Source organism: Hermetia illucens, chromosome 1, assembly GCF_905115235.1.
Source record: "Hermetia illucens chromosome 1, iHerIll2.2.curated.20191125, whole genome shotgun sequence".
In the NCBI taxonomy this organism is placed as follows: domain Eukaryota; kingdom Metazoa; phylum Arthropoda; class Insecta; order Diptera; family Stratiomyidae; genus Hermetia; species Hermetia illucens.
Genome location: NC_051849.1, coordinates 114,753,128 through 114,768,623, shown reverse-complemented (window position 1 = coordinate 114,768,623; position 15,496 = coordinate 114,753,128). Strand labels below are relative to the sequence as shown.

The window sequence follows — 15,496 nt, the reverse complement described above, 5'->3', positions numbered from 1 at the left end:
GGTTTTGTGTAAACACAAAACCTATTTTTTTTTGTTATTTTCTTTTTTTTTTGAGGAGGTGGAAATCTTCAAAAGACACTGGTCTGGACACACCAGCGTGTGGGATTTTTACCCACTAAAACCACCCCCGACTCCCTCCCTGCCCCGCGGAACCAGCATAAGGTATTACATCATGGAGCGGAGTCAGCTCACTCTAGCTTAATCCCATTTCTTCTATACGCGGCGCACGTGACCGCGCTTTTCTCCTCTGCCTTTCGCAATTTATCTTGAATAGATGCGATCATGGAGTTGACCGCATCCCAATTCTCTTGATGTGCTAGCATTTTCGGCACCAGATTTTCTGGTACCAGCACCTCTCCTAGAGTCTCTTCTAGATTCCTCCTTTCTTCCACAAATCTCGGACAGTGGAAGAATACATGCTCTGGGTCCTCTGGGACTCCATCACAATTTGGACAGTCGGGTGAGGTCTCCAATTTAAACCTGTGAAGGTATTGGAGATATCCTCCATGTCCCGTGAGAAACTGGTTGAGATTATAATTAATCTCACCGTGTCGTCTCTACAACCACTCCTTGGTGGCAGGAATGAGCCTGTGAGTCCACCGACCCTTTCCCGAGGGTTCCCACCGCTCTTGCTATCTATTTATGGATCTCTCCCTCTCAGTCTTCTTCGTCTGCGATAAGGGAGAGATTGGCTTCGCATGATATATATTCGCCATCTCATCTGCCAAGATGTCAATGGGCATCATTCCAGAGATGACGAATGCTGCAACACCTGGGACAGTCCTGAAGGCAGAGCATACCCTCAGAGCTGTCCTCCTGTAGACGGCATTCAGTTTGTTAGTATTAACTGACATCCGCAATGCCTCGCTCCAAACTGGGGTCGCATAGAGCTTGATTGAGGTCACAACCCTGGCTATAAGCAACGTAGAGGTATGCCGTGGCCCTCCCACATTCGGCATCATCCTCGCCAGGGCCATACTAGCAGTGGATGATTTATCACAAACATACTGTACGTGTTGCTTATAGCTGAGCTTCCTGTCTATCACCACCCCCAAGTATTTGATGGTCGGCTTGGAAGTGATGATATGATTCCCGATTCTAACACAGGCGGAATTTCTCTTCCGGCGCTTCGTGATGAGGACCGCTTCTGCTTTTTCCTCTGCAAGCGTTAAACTAGAGCTCTCCAACCAGCATTTGACAGCACTGATTGCTTCGCTTGAGTATAACTCAGCATCTTCAAGATACTTTGCGACAACAACCAGTGCTATGTCGTCAGCGTAACCCACCATTGTGGCTTCCTCCAGAAGGGGAAGATTAAGTACATCGTTGTACATGATGTTCCACAGTAGTGGGCCCAATACGGAGCCCTGTGGGACACCCGCGGAAACAATATACTCCTGGGGTCCGTCATCAATGTCATACCAGAGCCTCCTTTCAGTTAAGTAACTATCGATGATAGCAGCAAGATAGGCGGGAATACCAACCTTCGCTAGGGATTTCCGTATTAGATTCCAATTGGCCGAATTGAATGTATTTTTCACATCCAGGGTTACTACCACGGAATATTTGCTGGTACTACCCTTTCCGTGGATTGCATCTTCGGCCAAGCCAGTAACCAATTTGATGGCATCAATGGTTGATCTGGCTTTTCGGAACCCATACTGCCTATTTGAAAGGCCGCCTTGGGTCTCAACAACCGGGGGCAATCTATTATAGATTACCCGCTCCAACATTTTCCCCACCGTGTCCAAAAGACATATGGGTCGGTATGACCATGGTTCACCTGGAGGTTTATCAGGCTTAGACAGAAGTATCGACTTCTGTCGCTTCCAAGCCGCCGGAAATATTCCTTCGAACATGCACGCTTCGAACAACTCAGCGAACATGTCCGGCCTGGATTTCACGGCAAGCTTAAGGGCCTTATTCGGTACTCCGTCCAGACCCGGCGTTTTATTGTTTCCTATTTTGCCGCAGATCTCCAGCATTTCGTCTCTGGTGACTGGAGGAATTGCCGTCACATTCAGAGGTGGTTGGAATATGTCGGTGCTCTCTTCTTGCTGGGGGAATAACCCCTGGATGATTTTCAGCAAGAGGGTGGGACACGTGATCTGCGGAGAGGAGCGGCCTCTAAATCGTCCCATCACGATTCTATAAGCACTCTCCCATGGGTTTATGTCCGCTTCTGAGCAGAGCTCCTTAAAGCATTTTGCCTTGCTTCGCTGGATGGCGAGCTTGAGGGTTTTGCGGGCTGCCTTATAGGCGCACTCTTTCTGCCCCTGATCGACTCTACCTACCGCCCTCTGAGCCGCTCTTCTGGCTCGGTGGCAGGCTGATCGAAGACCGGTCAGTTCATCATTCCACCAGTAGTTTGGCCTTATACTGGGGAATGATCACCTCCTAGGTATGGAGGCGTCACATGGTTTGGCGATTCATTGAGCCAGATGGACGGCTCTTTCCGTAGAGGCGCCTGCTTTATCAGGTTGATCGAACCGCACTTGTATGAGGGTCTGCTCATCCAGAGATTTTACAGACCAGCCTGAAACCTTTTTCGGTTTCGGGCATGATAGCTCTTTGGCCTGTGGCTCGACACATGTCTCAAAGAAGATTGCCTGGTGATCGGTGTGGGTGTAGCGTTCGCTGACGCACCAGGACATACCACACGCCAGGGAAGGGCTGATAAAGGTCAGGTCTGCAACCGAGCCTGACCCCCCTTTCTGAAAGGTGTTTACAGCACCTTCGTTAGCCAAAACCATGTCCATCTGCGCAAAAGCCTCTAATAGACTGCGCCCCTTAGCATTTGATTCTCTGCTACCCCACTCTAGGGCCCAAGCATTGAAATCACCTGCAATCACCCTTGCGTCGAGAACAAGATTATCAAGCATTTGCTCGAATTCAGACAGTGTCAAACTTGGCGGGGCGTAGCAGCTGTATACATATACACCACTTATTTTCGCCCATACAAAGCCACTGGCTGCCTGACTTGCAGTACATTGTATGGCCTGTCGACCACAAGCCCATATTGCCGCTCCACCTCATTTTCTCATTGCAGTGACCACCTTCCTAAATTGCGGACATTTACCACTTCCGGCAATATGCCGGTTATCCTGCCCCTCTTTTGCTTCGCACAATAAGCATTTGGGGTCCCTATTGCACTCTCTGGCAATATGGCCTTTCTCCCCACACCTTCTGCATCGATCGGATCGATCAATGCTGCTGGTGCATGCCTTCGCGAAGTGCCCAAACATGAGGCATTTAAAGCACCTCCTTAGTGAAGTTTGGTCCCTTAAACGGCAGACAACCCATCCAATCCGAACCCTTCCGGCAGCCAACAACATCTGCGCTGCCTCCGCTGGCACTCGTATGGTGGCCGTTTGAGTGCCACCATAGGCTTTCCGTAGACCGACAACAGACTCCTCTGTAAATTCTTTCAACTTGAATTGCTCCTTCAGAGCAGTGCAAATTTCTCCTTTCGATGTCACTTCATCGAGACCCTTACTTTGTATATAGATCTCATGTTTTTGGGCACGCACTGCGGCATTCTGCCCAAGTGAGTTTTTCACTTGAGTTCGAAAGTCATCAGTTTTGCCACCGCTGGATCTTTTCAGCTCGAACATGAGATCGCCTTTCTGGGTTCTTCGGATTCTGTTCACATTTCCGCTCAGATCTTTTAGGTCGGGATCAGCTTTGACCTTTTTGAGTATTTCCGCGTAGGACAGATTGCCCTTACTGGAGATAACAATCGCATCTGGACGAGTTCGCACTTTTGCTTTTCGTTTCGCTTTTTTGTTGGTAACTTTAGTCCATCCATTGTTTTCGTTCGTTTTGGGCTTCGCAACGCTGGTCGAGTTTGCTAGATTCGCTGTATGCTTTCCTCCTTCTGAGCTGTTGGTGTTGATTTTCAGGATGTCCTGTGCGCCTTTTTTTTCTCTTAGACGTCTGCTGATAATTTAAAGGATCCCCCTCTTTTTCACGTACTCGCTTATTTCGCTGGGATTCGATGGTAGTACGGTTAGGCGTCACTTGGGTCGCTTGTGATACTGTTGGCATAGCGGGGTTCGGCGTGTTCTTATTATTCTTTTCCTCCATCTGTGATCTATTATAGAGGACTTTAATAGCCCTCACCATATTCCTTATGGCTTGGTGCAGGTTGTGCTTGTCCTTGATAAACTCGGACAGCTCAACCATTTTTGCCCCAAGCTGGGTGAAGGGTAATTCCTCCGGATCGGGACTCTGCTCCCTATAAGTCCCGGCAGGGGTTACTTCTTTTACATGGTCCTTCACTTTTGGCCTGTACTTTATCCTTCATCGTCTTTGGCATTGGTGGAGATCTCAAAGTTGATGAGCTTCTTTTGAATGGATCGCTTCCTTGTTCCTGGAGCACCTCCTGCTGTCGAGCATCTTGAACATGTGCGGTGGGTGTTGCCACGGTTTTTGGTGTCCAAAAAGCTGCTTTTATTTCATCTTTGTTTGGTCTTGTTATTGGTGTTCTCGGTAAAGTCGTACTTCGCTTGAATACCTCATTCTTCAGATCCAAATCACTTGTAGCATTATATGCCAAGGTGGCCAAGTTGTCCACCACCGAGGCACTGCGTTCGAGGGATATCGACGACCGGGAGCCCGCTTGCTCACTCCCAAAAGCCGCCGGTACTGGGGTTCCGAGCCCCTGCACCGTAAGTTTACTCCTTCTCTCGTCTTCCATGGTGGTTTTATGTTCTGGGTATCCTTCCCATAGCCATTTTGGTCCGCGCACCAGAGATGAGCAAACACTAGCCCATGCACAGTCAGAAAAGAAAAGTGCATGAACACATATTTACACATCAATAGGTATGCCCCAATCCGCCAGCTGGGGTCGCGCCTGATGGCCACTGGCCACTCCTCACAGGTCCGTCTGTCTGTCTGTCTGTCCGTCACACGCACATTAGCGCTATATAACCTTTGTTTTTTATGCCACCTTCTCCCCCACCCCAAATTTCATGTCAATCGGTCTTGACTGAAAGAATTCGGAGATGGCAACCGATTTTCGGCTTTAATTACTGGACTTAAATTCCATGTCACGTTGGTTTTAATGGAAAGTGGGGGTGGTAGGCAGATAGACAGGTAGACAGTGAACCCAGTTTATGAAGGTTTCGTGATTTACCCTGAACATTTGAAAAAGAGTAGGAGAAAGAAGCATATTGTGTTATTTTTGATGGAAGCCCTTTGCATTTTTGCACCATCTATATACGCTTGGGAACACATAGGACTATACTCAACTGATCTCGAAATTTCAACAGATCTAAATAACACCGCGTATGTACACATATACAAGTAATGTGTTGGAAACTGTTTACCTTATTCATAACGTTTTAGATAGTTTGTATATTATTCTTACCTTAACTGCATTTTAACTGGATATCGGTAGTGACAGAGTTCACAATGTATCAATCCTGATGTATTCAGCCAGCGTTCTAAACATTTTTTGTGAACATAAGCTATAGTTCCACTGCATAAACATGGCGAAATCAGCCTGCGAATGAAAAATTTATTTCATTTCACAATGAAGAAAAATCCAATAACGAAAGAAATACAAAACTACAATCTGGTATCGTTGTTGTTCCGGTCTCTAATTCGGTAGTTTGCCCATTATATATGTCGAAGAATTTAAAAATACCTCCTTGGTGATGTGATCAGCCATCGTGATGTGTTAAGTTCCTCTCTTGTACCGTATTTGTTTGCACTTGTACTATGCGATATTTTCAAATCAAAATCTCACAACCAACCTTTTGCAGCCGATCACCATAATATAGGGGTGCATCGTAGATGCAGTTAACATGAATTTTTGAAGCCTATACAGCATAAACTTCTTCAGAGCACAACGGAATAATTTGAAAAAATAGCCGTCTGACTTATTGTCTATTCATACTTAATAACAGCTATCGTGTCCAGTACAGGGAGTGTCCAGTACAGCACAAATGAAAGTATTCATACTATCCAGCAGGCGAAAGAAAGTTGTTACATATATACGCCGTTCCGCGCATCAAGTGAGACTTTGTCAATGTAAGTTGATGAAAAATGAATCTATAGTGAAGTTAGTATGGTTTTTATACATAAAAGCAACTACCTTCCTTTCGCATAGCGTTGTAATCAATTGTTCATTCATCCAAGCTGAACAAGTCGGGAAACCGGAAGTTGGATGCTTCAGGTATAAAAGGTTTTGTGTATTTCTTTTATAAGGACATTTGAGTATGAATTTGTTCCATTAGTTCGTAGCATATTCATATATTATGTGAGAATATGCACTTTGGGGTTCTATTGATATTAAAAATCTTGAATTTCCAAAGAAGTGACAAATTTGACCTATTATAACTTTGTTAATAATAGTACGATTTCCACCAAACAAGCTCTATATTATAGCCCACTTGTTGCAAAATTTCGTGGTGGTAGGATAAACTTAAGGGGGTTCCGCAGCCAGTTATTAAAAATTATAATAATATACTATTATTAACTTTATATGAATCGGTATATCGGATGGAAGGTATTTCGGAGCCTAGCCACCATATAGTCGCAGCCTCTTGATTTTTTTCAGATTTTTCGGTTGGGCAGTTTCTGAGAATGGCCCAGTTAAATAAATGATCACATTCGACCCCATAATTCCCCGACTTTCCAACAAATGTCAAAACTGAGCTTTGGAAAGTACTAACCGAGACCTTTCATTTGATACCCCACATGACTATATTTGGTGGAAAAAAAAATTTACACCCCCCCTGTTGCATGTATGGGGACCTCCCTTAAATTATCCGAGAAAAATGCGTGTGACGAACAGGCAGACGGACAGACAGACAGACAGTAAACCGATTTTAATGTGTAAACACAAAACCTTAAAATGGAGAAGATTTGGTGAAAACTACTTTTTTCTCGAAATTACAAACCAAATATAAGTTCGCATTGGACTCTACGAAAATTATGTTTAAATTCTTCGGATACATTTTGATATAGATTGGCCTTCGAACAGAATAATTCCAAACAAAACTTATGGACTTGTCTACGCTTCTTCGTTTCCAATGAAATCGCTTTTGGGCGCATTACATTATGCGGAAAAATATATCTGACCCGCTTTATACTGGATGTTTAAGCGATTTCCCACAAGCAATCGATCGCGTAAGTCCGCATCAACAGCCTCAGCAATCATCGGCAGTGATTGCTGCAAGGTCAGCGTACGTTGCTGACTGATCAAGTATCACAATAAACAACAGCAACCTTGCCCATGTGCTAATGCACAACATGCACATGTGCTAATGTGCAAAATGCAAGCGATTCCGTGTTCCGGCTTGCTACTGAGCGATGTCGTCACCAGCACCATAGCATATGGGAATATTCTGACGACATCGCCCAACGGTTGACTGTTGTGTATACAGTTTTTGTTTTGATTGGACCTTTCAAACAAACTTAAGTTCCGGGTTGCTGCTAATAGACTTCACGTATTTAAACTGCTGCAAGGCGGAAACGGGTTGGAGTCTAGACGTGTTGGAGTCTAGACGTGTTGAAGTCAAACGTGTTGGAGTCGTTTCGTGTCGGAGTTCTGTTGGATTCGTGTAGGAGTTCTGTTGGATTCGTGTTGGAGTTCTTTTGGAGCAATCAAGTAGCTAGGATAGGTAGAAACCTACTTGACAGCGAGGGATAAAAGAATCAGGACTCCATCGCTCCCAAGGGATAAGCGCGCCAAGTTAGATACTTGGCTGGACTTGGGTGCGAACTGCGCTCTATTAGGAGACTCCCCAAACAATTGGTCCGTCGAGCCGGATAGGATACCAAATTAGGATCCTTCAAGTAAGTATTTATAAATTAAAATTTATAAAATAGTGAATTTTAATAAAATTTTTTGTGCAAATTGTTGTTAATGAGTGCGTAGTTTACAAACGTGTTAGTGTTCCGCCGCGACAATACCGAACGGTTCATATAGTACATCGGTAAAGTTATCGGTGCTTTGTTTGTGCTGGAACAACATAGGAACGTTCAGATCAAAGGAAAGGTCCTTGTAGTGTTGCGTCTCCTACGTTTTCAGTGCACTATTTTGTTGTTGCGTGGGCGCGTTCAGACCAAAGGATAAATCCTTACAGATTTGCGCTTCCCACGTATTCAGTGCTCCGTTCAGAGTATTGCCATTGCGGAGTGGAAATCACTAATTATTGTTGTTGCGGCGCTCAAATTTAGGGCGCAGAATTATTGTTGTTGCGGCGCTCAAATTAAGGGCGCAGAATTATTGTTGTTGCGGCGCTCAAATTAAGAGCGCAAAATTATTGTTGTGCGGCGCTCAAATTAAGAGCGCAAAATTATTGTTGTTGCGGCGCTCAAATTTAGGGCGCAAAATTATTGTTGTTGCGGCGCTCAAATTTAGGGCGCAGAATTATTGTTGTTGCGGCGCTCAAATTAAGAGCGCAAAATTATTGTTGTGCGGCGCTCAAATTAAGAGCGCAAAATTATTGTTGTTGCGGCGCTCAAACTTAGGGCGCAGAATTATTGTTGTTGCGGCGCTCAAATTAAGAGCGCAAAATTATTGTTGTTGCGGCGCTCAAATTAAGAGCGCAAAATTATTGTTGTTGCGGCGCCTAAATTAAGGGCGCAAAGTTATTGTTATTGCGGCGCCTAAATTAAGGGCGCAAAGTTATTGTTGTTGCGGCGCCTAAATTAAGGGCGCAAAATTGTTATTGTTGAAGCGCTCAAACTTAGGGCGCAAAATTATTATCGTTGAGGCGCTTAAATTTAGGGCGCAAAATTATTGTTGTAACGGCGCTCAAATCAAGACCGCAAAATTATTGTCGTTGCGGCGCCCAAATTAAAGGCGCAAAGTTATACTATCGCCGCGGAGCTCGGTATTATCGCGATCTTCAAATTTAGCCAGAATGGAGATTCAGGCAATTATTGATGCCCAGCAGGAAAGGGTCGCCAAACTTGAAAGTGTGCGGGAGTCCCTAGTCAAACTCCGGCAAGAAAAAAGGACGCGAGAGCGTTTTGCTGCGGCATGGGAAGAAGTGCAACAGCTTTATTGGGATTTCCTCGCCGGCCACAGCCAACTTCTTCGCCAAAACGCTTCTAAGGACATTGTTTATTTCCGAGAAAATAAACTATCCGTTATGATCAGTATTTACAATGCTACCAAGGAGCTGATTGGGCGTGTTCATCGCGATCTCATTCCCGAAAGCTCTCCCGTCGATGTAGAAATCACAGGTGGAAGGGTAACATCAAGTCCGCGCCCCGGACCTTCAGTCGAGCTTAATGAAGCCCAAGGGGAGTCGGAGGACGCGACAAAACAGCCGGAAAACTTGTTCTCTAGAGAATGGTTTCCCAGGGTTCGCGATGACTTGAACATGCCTTTTGGTGACATACCGTTGCCGTCAAGAGGCTTCGGGCTAAGAAGCTCCGAGACCGAAGGCATTCCTTATTGGAATCGCGGCCATAGACCTCGTCCTTGTCCACCAGTCCCTGATATTCCTTCGTTTGATGGGGACCTTCGTCACACATCTGATATTGGGCGAGCTGAAAGGCTAATGATGCTGCAGAGCAAATTAAAAGGTGATGCGAGGAGAGTCGTAGAGCACTTAGGAGTGCATGGGGAAAACTACGATAAGGCCTGGGAACTTCTGGAATGACGCTACAGTAATCCTCGGGCGCTGGTTGAAAAGGAGATCCAGGCCCTCATAGATCTTCTCCAGATAGTATTACAGGACCCCAGTACCATTGGAAGGGCACTTGATACAATGCGCTCAGTGGTTCAAAACCTGAGGAAGGCTGGGTTCAATTGTGATCAAGGTGTACCTTTCATACCTTTTATCCTTACCCGTAAAATGGATGTCTCCACCCGACGGGAATTTGATTCATTGCTTAAGCAGCCAAAACTTCCCGTAACAATTGATGACATTGATCTATTCCTGGAAAATAGATACATAGTTATGTCTCCCAATTGGGAGGGGTTGGGCGAACTCGCGAAGGTTCAAGCGGAAGAACATTCCGTTGCTAAGAAGGCAGAGACCTTAGGTGGTCGAAAAAAACAGCATAGGGAAATTTCCCTCGCCGCAAAAATACAAGGGGGAAAAATAAAGCGTTTTCCATGCTACATTTGTATGGAAGATCATCTGGTATTAAAATGTCCACGGTTAATAAACAGCAAGGACAAAGGGGATCTGCTCCGGCATTATGGTATATGTGTCTTCTGTGCCTCCCATAAGTACAAAAAAGGTACGGAATGTCAAAGGCGTAAGTTTTTGAAATGCGAGCTTTGTCATGGGCAGCATGAAACAGTATTGCATCCCGGCAAAGATCGATCGAGCGGGTCATACATGCAAGGGAGTATTTCTCATCACGCAGAAAACTCTACAAAATTTGCCCATTCCGAAACTATATTGCCCACAGCTGTAATAAAGATAAAGGCAAAGGATGGAAGTGTAATTTCAGTTCGGTGCTTGGTCGACCAGGGTAGCCAGAGCAGTTATATCACTGAGGAGTTAGTTCAAAGGCTGCGACTAACTAAGAAGAGAACCAATGTGGAAGTATCCGGAGTGGGAGGAGTATCCGCAGGAAGACTGTCTTCAATTGTCGGGTTGACTCTTAGTTTAGAAGATGGCTCAAATGTGGAAGCGAGTTACCAAAGGGGGTCTTCTTCGTCCACCTAGGGGAATAAATTCATTGTTCCCAGGCAAGAGGCTGGCAGATCCGGTTACAGATCACGTTTCGCATGTTCCGGTTCTTCTAGGTTCCAATGTCCTTCCTCAATTATTTTTGGAAGGAGTGGAAGTTGTGGAAGGATTTTTAGCGGAAAATACTCGATTTGGATGTGTAGTATCTGGTTCTGCAGCATTGCCAGCTTCTAAAGTTACGGCCTCATATGTTTCCTTGGAGGAACTTGAGCAAAACCTAAGGTCTCTTTGGGACATGCCCATTGACAAAAATGAGAGGGTTCAATTGGATGAAGAGTGATGTGAACATCTATTCCAATCACAGCACTATCGAACTGAAGACGGTCGGTATGTTGTACCAACCCCGTGGCGTTAGGAGGATATCCAGTTGGGAAACTCGTTTAGCAAGTCAGTTCAGTATTTTCTCGGCCAGGAGAAACGGTGGTTAAAGAACGCCGAACTCAAAACGAAATCGGACGAGTTCATGTCAGAATATCGGGACTTGGGCCATATGGAAGAGGTCCCTACTGAACTCCGAGGTGATACTAGTGGAGACGTTTATTACATACCATACCTGAGTGTGATTCGCAAGGATGCTACCACATCGAAGCTCAGGAATGTTTTTAACGCCTCCAGTCCGACGTCGAATGGCGTTAGTCTCAATCAAGCAATTCTTCCTGGGCTAAAGTTACAAACCCACATCTTTGATATTGTTACCCGTAGTCGGAAATTTGAGTTTGTCTTCTCCAGTGATATTACTAAAATGTATCGCCAGATTTTGCTGAAACCAGAGGACCAGTTAAGACTGAGAATCTTATGGAGATCTAACCCGAAGGAACCTATTCAGGAGTATTTTCTGAAAAGAGTGACCTATGGGATTGATTGCGCTCCTTGGCAGGCGATTAGGACACTTCATCAGGTAGCTGAGGATAACGCGCCCGATGAGGAGACAAAATGAGTAGTAAAAAACGCCTTCTACATGGATGACTTGTTGTATGGGGCAACAAGCATTGGTGCTGCCAAGGAAATGATTAAAAAAATTTCGGTAACATTGGAGAAGGGGAAGATGTCCCTAACGAAGTGGGTCAGTAACCATAGCGAAGTGTTGGAAAACTTAGATAGATCGCGGCAAATTGATTCCTTTGTAGAATTGCAAAAGGCCGAGAGTGAATCAAAAATCCTGGGGTTGCACTACAATCCTCAAAAGGATTGCTTTCAGTATAGTATCAAGATAAGAAAAATTACTATGTTCACTAAAAGAAACATCCTGAGTGTGAGTGCATCTCTGTTTGATCCCATTGGCTGGCTATTGCCCGTTATTATGAAGCTACGAATCGAAATTGAGAAGTTGTGGCAAGAAGGGTATGGCTGGGATGAAGAGATTTCAGGAGTTGCCCAAGAACAAATAGAAAAAGTGTTTGCTTCATTAGGAGATTTGAATCAGGTCCAAATCCCTAGGTGGATTGGGTACGGTAATGAGAGCCACGTAACTGAGTTAGTTGGTTTCAGTGATGCTTCGGGGGATGGATACGCTGCCGTTATTTATAGCAGAGTCAAGACACATCGGGGGTACGTCGTCCGTCTTATTGCATCAAGAGGGCGAGTTACCCCTCTGAAGGCCCGGGTTGGTCAAGCCGAAGGACTTTGTACCATTCCCAAGCTCGAACTGGAAAGCGTGGTATTATTAGTCGAATTATTAAGGGATGTCAAAAAAAGCTTAGGGGCAATTCCACTAAAGTGCTCAGCCTACACTGATTCTGAGGTAGTCCTCGCTTGGATCCGAAGTCAGAAGGAAATTGAAAATAAGGCTGTAAAGCGTAGGGTCGCATCAATTAGAAAGGTTCTCGCTCCTTCCGAAATTCATTATGTACAGTCAAAGTTAAACCCGGCTGATTGTGCATCAAGAGGAATGCTCCCCCGGAAATTTGTAAACCATAGGCTATGGTTTGAGGGTCCTCCTTTTTTGCAAGGGGATCTACCTGTGACTCCCTTTGTGATAAAAAATTCAACAATAAGTTGCGTCTCTTTAGATTATGGAGAGTCGATGGGCTTTACCGATTTTAGTACCCGGTTCTCGTCGTTGACTAGACTGATCAATACCGTTGCGTGGTGCTTGAGGTGGAGAAACAGGAAATCGGGCTTCCTTTCGGCCATGGAGTTAAAACAAACAGAAGTCGCGGCGACTAAATGGCAGCAAATTGCGAGGTTGACACACGGGCTACCCGTGGGAAGACATCATTGGCTAAGTACGCTCCACCCCTTCTTGGAGGAAGGAAGTGGTCTTCTCAGGGTGGGAGGACGGTTGAGCAACGCTCCATTACCATTTGAGCAGCGGCACCCCATCATTTTAGGAAAATGTCATTTGGTGGATCTCCTCATTAGACAGGTTCATGAGGGCAATGATCATTGTGGGATTGGAGTCACCATGACTATAATTCGAGAAATCTATTATATACCTGCCCTACAGCAAAATGGATAAGGACGTGTACCAAATGCATTCGTATGAAAGGTCTGACAGTTACCCCCAGGATGGCAGATCTCCCAGTAGAACGGACAGCAGCTGAATTTGTGTTTGAAAACGTTGGGACTGATCTCTGTGGCCCATTTCAAATCAAAAGTGGCCCTTTGCGAAATTCAAAAACAATCAAAGTATACGTGGTTGTGTTTGTGTGTATGGCAACCAAAGCTCTCCATCTTGAGATTTGTTCCGACCTCAGCACCAATGCCTACCTTGCTTCCTTCCGTAGATTTGTGAGTCGAAGGGGGCAGCCGAGGTCGGTTCGGTCAGATAATGGCACGAACTTGGTCGGCGCAGCTAAAGTATTGACCAATGCTTGGCAGCAGGTGTCTGCCGAAGTCGGGAAAAGTTTAGCACAAAAGCGAATAGTTTGGCGCCACAATCCGCCAAGGGCAAGCCATTTCGGAGGGTTGTTTGAAGCTGCAGTGGGAAGCTTCAAGCGTTTTGTGAGAAGGATGCCAGCGGTTGTTAATCTGTCATATGAGGATTTCCATACCGCTGTATGTAAATTAAAATAAAATTTAATTTGAGTCCGTTTGGGAAGGATCGTATGACCATTTTATTTAAATTCCAAATTTAGACTAAAGACTATACAATATTTCTTACAAAGTAACCTATCTTGTAAACATTATCCTATCTTTATCATGTGTCGCGCACATGTCCATTTTGCATTTTACAATGCGCAGGTCAAAGTGTCTTTATTAATGAACACACATTTCTTACGAAATAGGGTACAAGCAATATAAATAACATTATGCTTGTACCATTTTTATTATCAGGCCCGTTCACACATGTTACAAAACAAGATGCGTTCTTCGAACAAGGTCCTGTTATTATCTTAAGATAAGAATATGTCTACAACTATGGTACAGGCAATATAAAATACATTATGCCTGCACCCAATAATATTTATTCTATATGTATACCCTAAATATTCATATTGTGCTATTACTACCCCTCCCCTTAAGCTGATTCGCCCGAATCTGTTTGTGATCGGCGATGTAGCGTACGATACGTTCGATTTCATTTTCGACGTCGAAATTCATAGGTCGGTTAGGTCGTCTGATCGTCGGCTTACCACGGCATTTTCAACGCATTACTGTAATACCAGCCGGAATCACTGTTGCCACGACGAGGACAAATGCATACCATGCATACTCATTGTTGTTGACTTTGTCGGCATCAAATTGTCGGATCTTCTCCAAATTGCGGAGATGTACCTTATGCAGGTACGGCAATGTCAGCTGTGTCGAATGTGCTGACACATTAAGCTGGAACTGCTTTGAAATTTGCGGAACCACTGATGACACCTTACCTGTAACTTTGTACAGTGTGTCGTTGACGAGAATATCCTCTTCAAACTGTACGAGGAATGTACCCGTAACAGTCACCGAGTGATTTTTCTCTACTATTGTGGCTGTTGCATCATTAATGATCAATGTATCATCATCAACCCTTTCGATTGGTGAGATGTGATATGAAGTGACCGTTTTACACGTTGCGACGTTTCCATTGAAGATCATTGCAAGGCATTTATCAAAACGATCGTGCTTGCAGACTGCTTTGCCCTTACCTTCCTTACAATTAACCAGTGGCAGTGTGTTTTTTTTGCACTCGGCAACATACCTATTACTTAAATCTAATATGGTATTATTATGAATTACAGGGTACACAACTATGAGAGAACAAATAGTAATTATATTTGGTACTTTAACTAAATATTTAAACACATTATTACTAATATATATTTTAACAGTAGAAGATGAAGTCAATTCACTTATAGTAATGGGCATTTCTTCCTGTTTTACGATTGAGAGGACCCCTTGGTCTGTTAAAATGACAGGATTAACAATGTTTAATTGAGCAAGGGTAACCGAGTAGACAGCGTTCGTTAATAAGGATATTACTCTTTGATTTCTAATGGTAATAATTTGAAATAACTCAGGAAATCTTGGTTCGCTGATATCATAATACTCTTTTTTTATTAAATTTATGCGCTCTGTCAATTCATTAATTTTCTCAGTTAGCTCAGAATTAATTTCTACCTGCTGATTTTGTGCGCCTACTAGCCTAGACTGTCGTTCTCCTAACAAAACAAAGTCATCGTGATCAGGTGTACCCGCAATAAATTTGATAGCAGAACCAAGGAAGTCGATTGATCGTCTATGCCTGCGTTCACCAAGCTTTAGAGATGACAATAATCTAGACATTTCATTCGCATCTGCGTCCAGTGATTCCTTCTGTTCCGATATTGAAAACATTTTTCTTAAATCACTAATATCCCCTATTATACTTTCAAATTTAGTTAAATTTATATTATGGCTAAGGT

The 15,496-nt window shown here is 44.2% G+C and overlaps 1 protein-coding gene across 2 annotated transcripts in view; it reads right to left on the bottom strand.

The window, feature by feature from the left end:
• The window catches only part of LOC119647096 (E3 ubiquitin-protein ligase MARCHF2-like), a 56,989-nt gene that overhangs the window by 24,125 nt on the left and 17,368 nt on the right, over nucleotides 1-15,496 (bottom strand). For both annotated transcript variants that reach the window (XM_038047866.1, XM_038047867.1), the window contains exon 3: nucleotides 5,372-5,506. In XM_038047866.1, coding sequence (XP_037903794.1) covers nucleotides 5,372-5,506 — 135 coding nt within the window. The remainder of the gene's footprint in view (nucleotides 1-5,371; nucleotides 5,507-15,496) is intronic.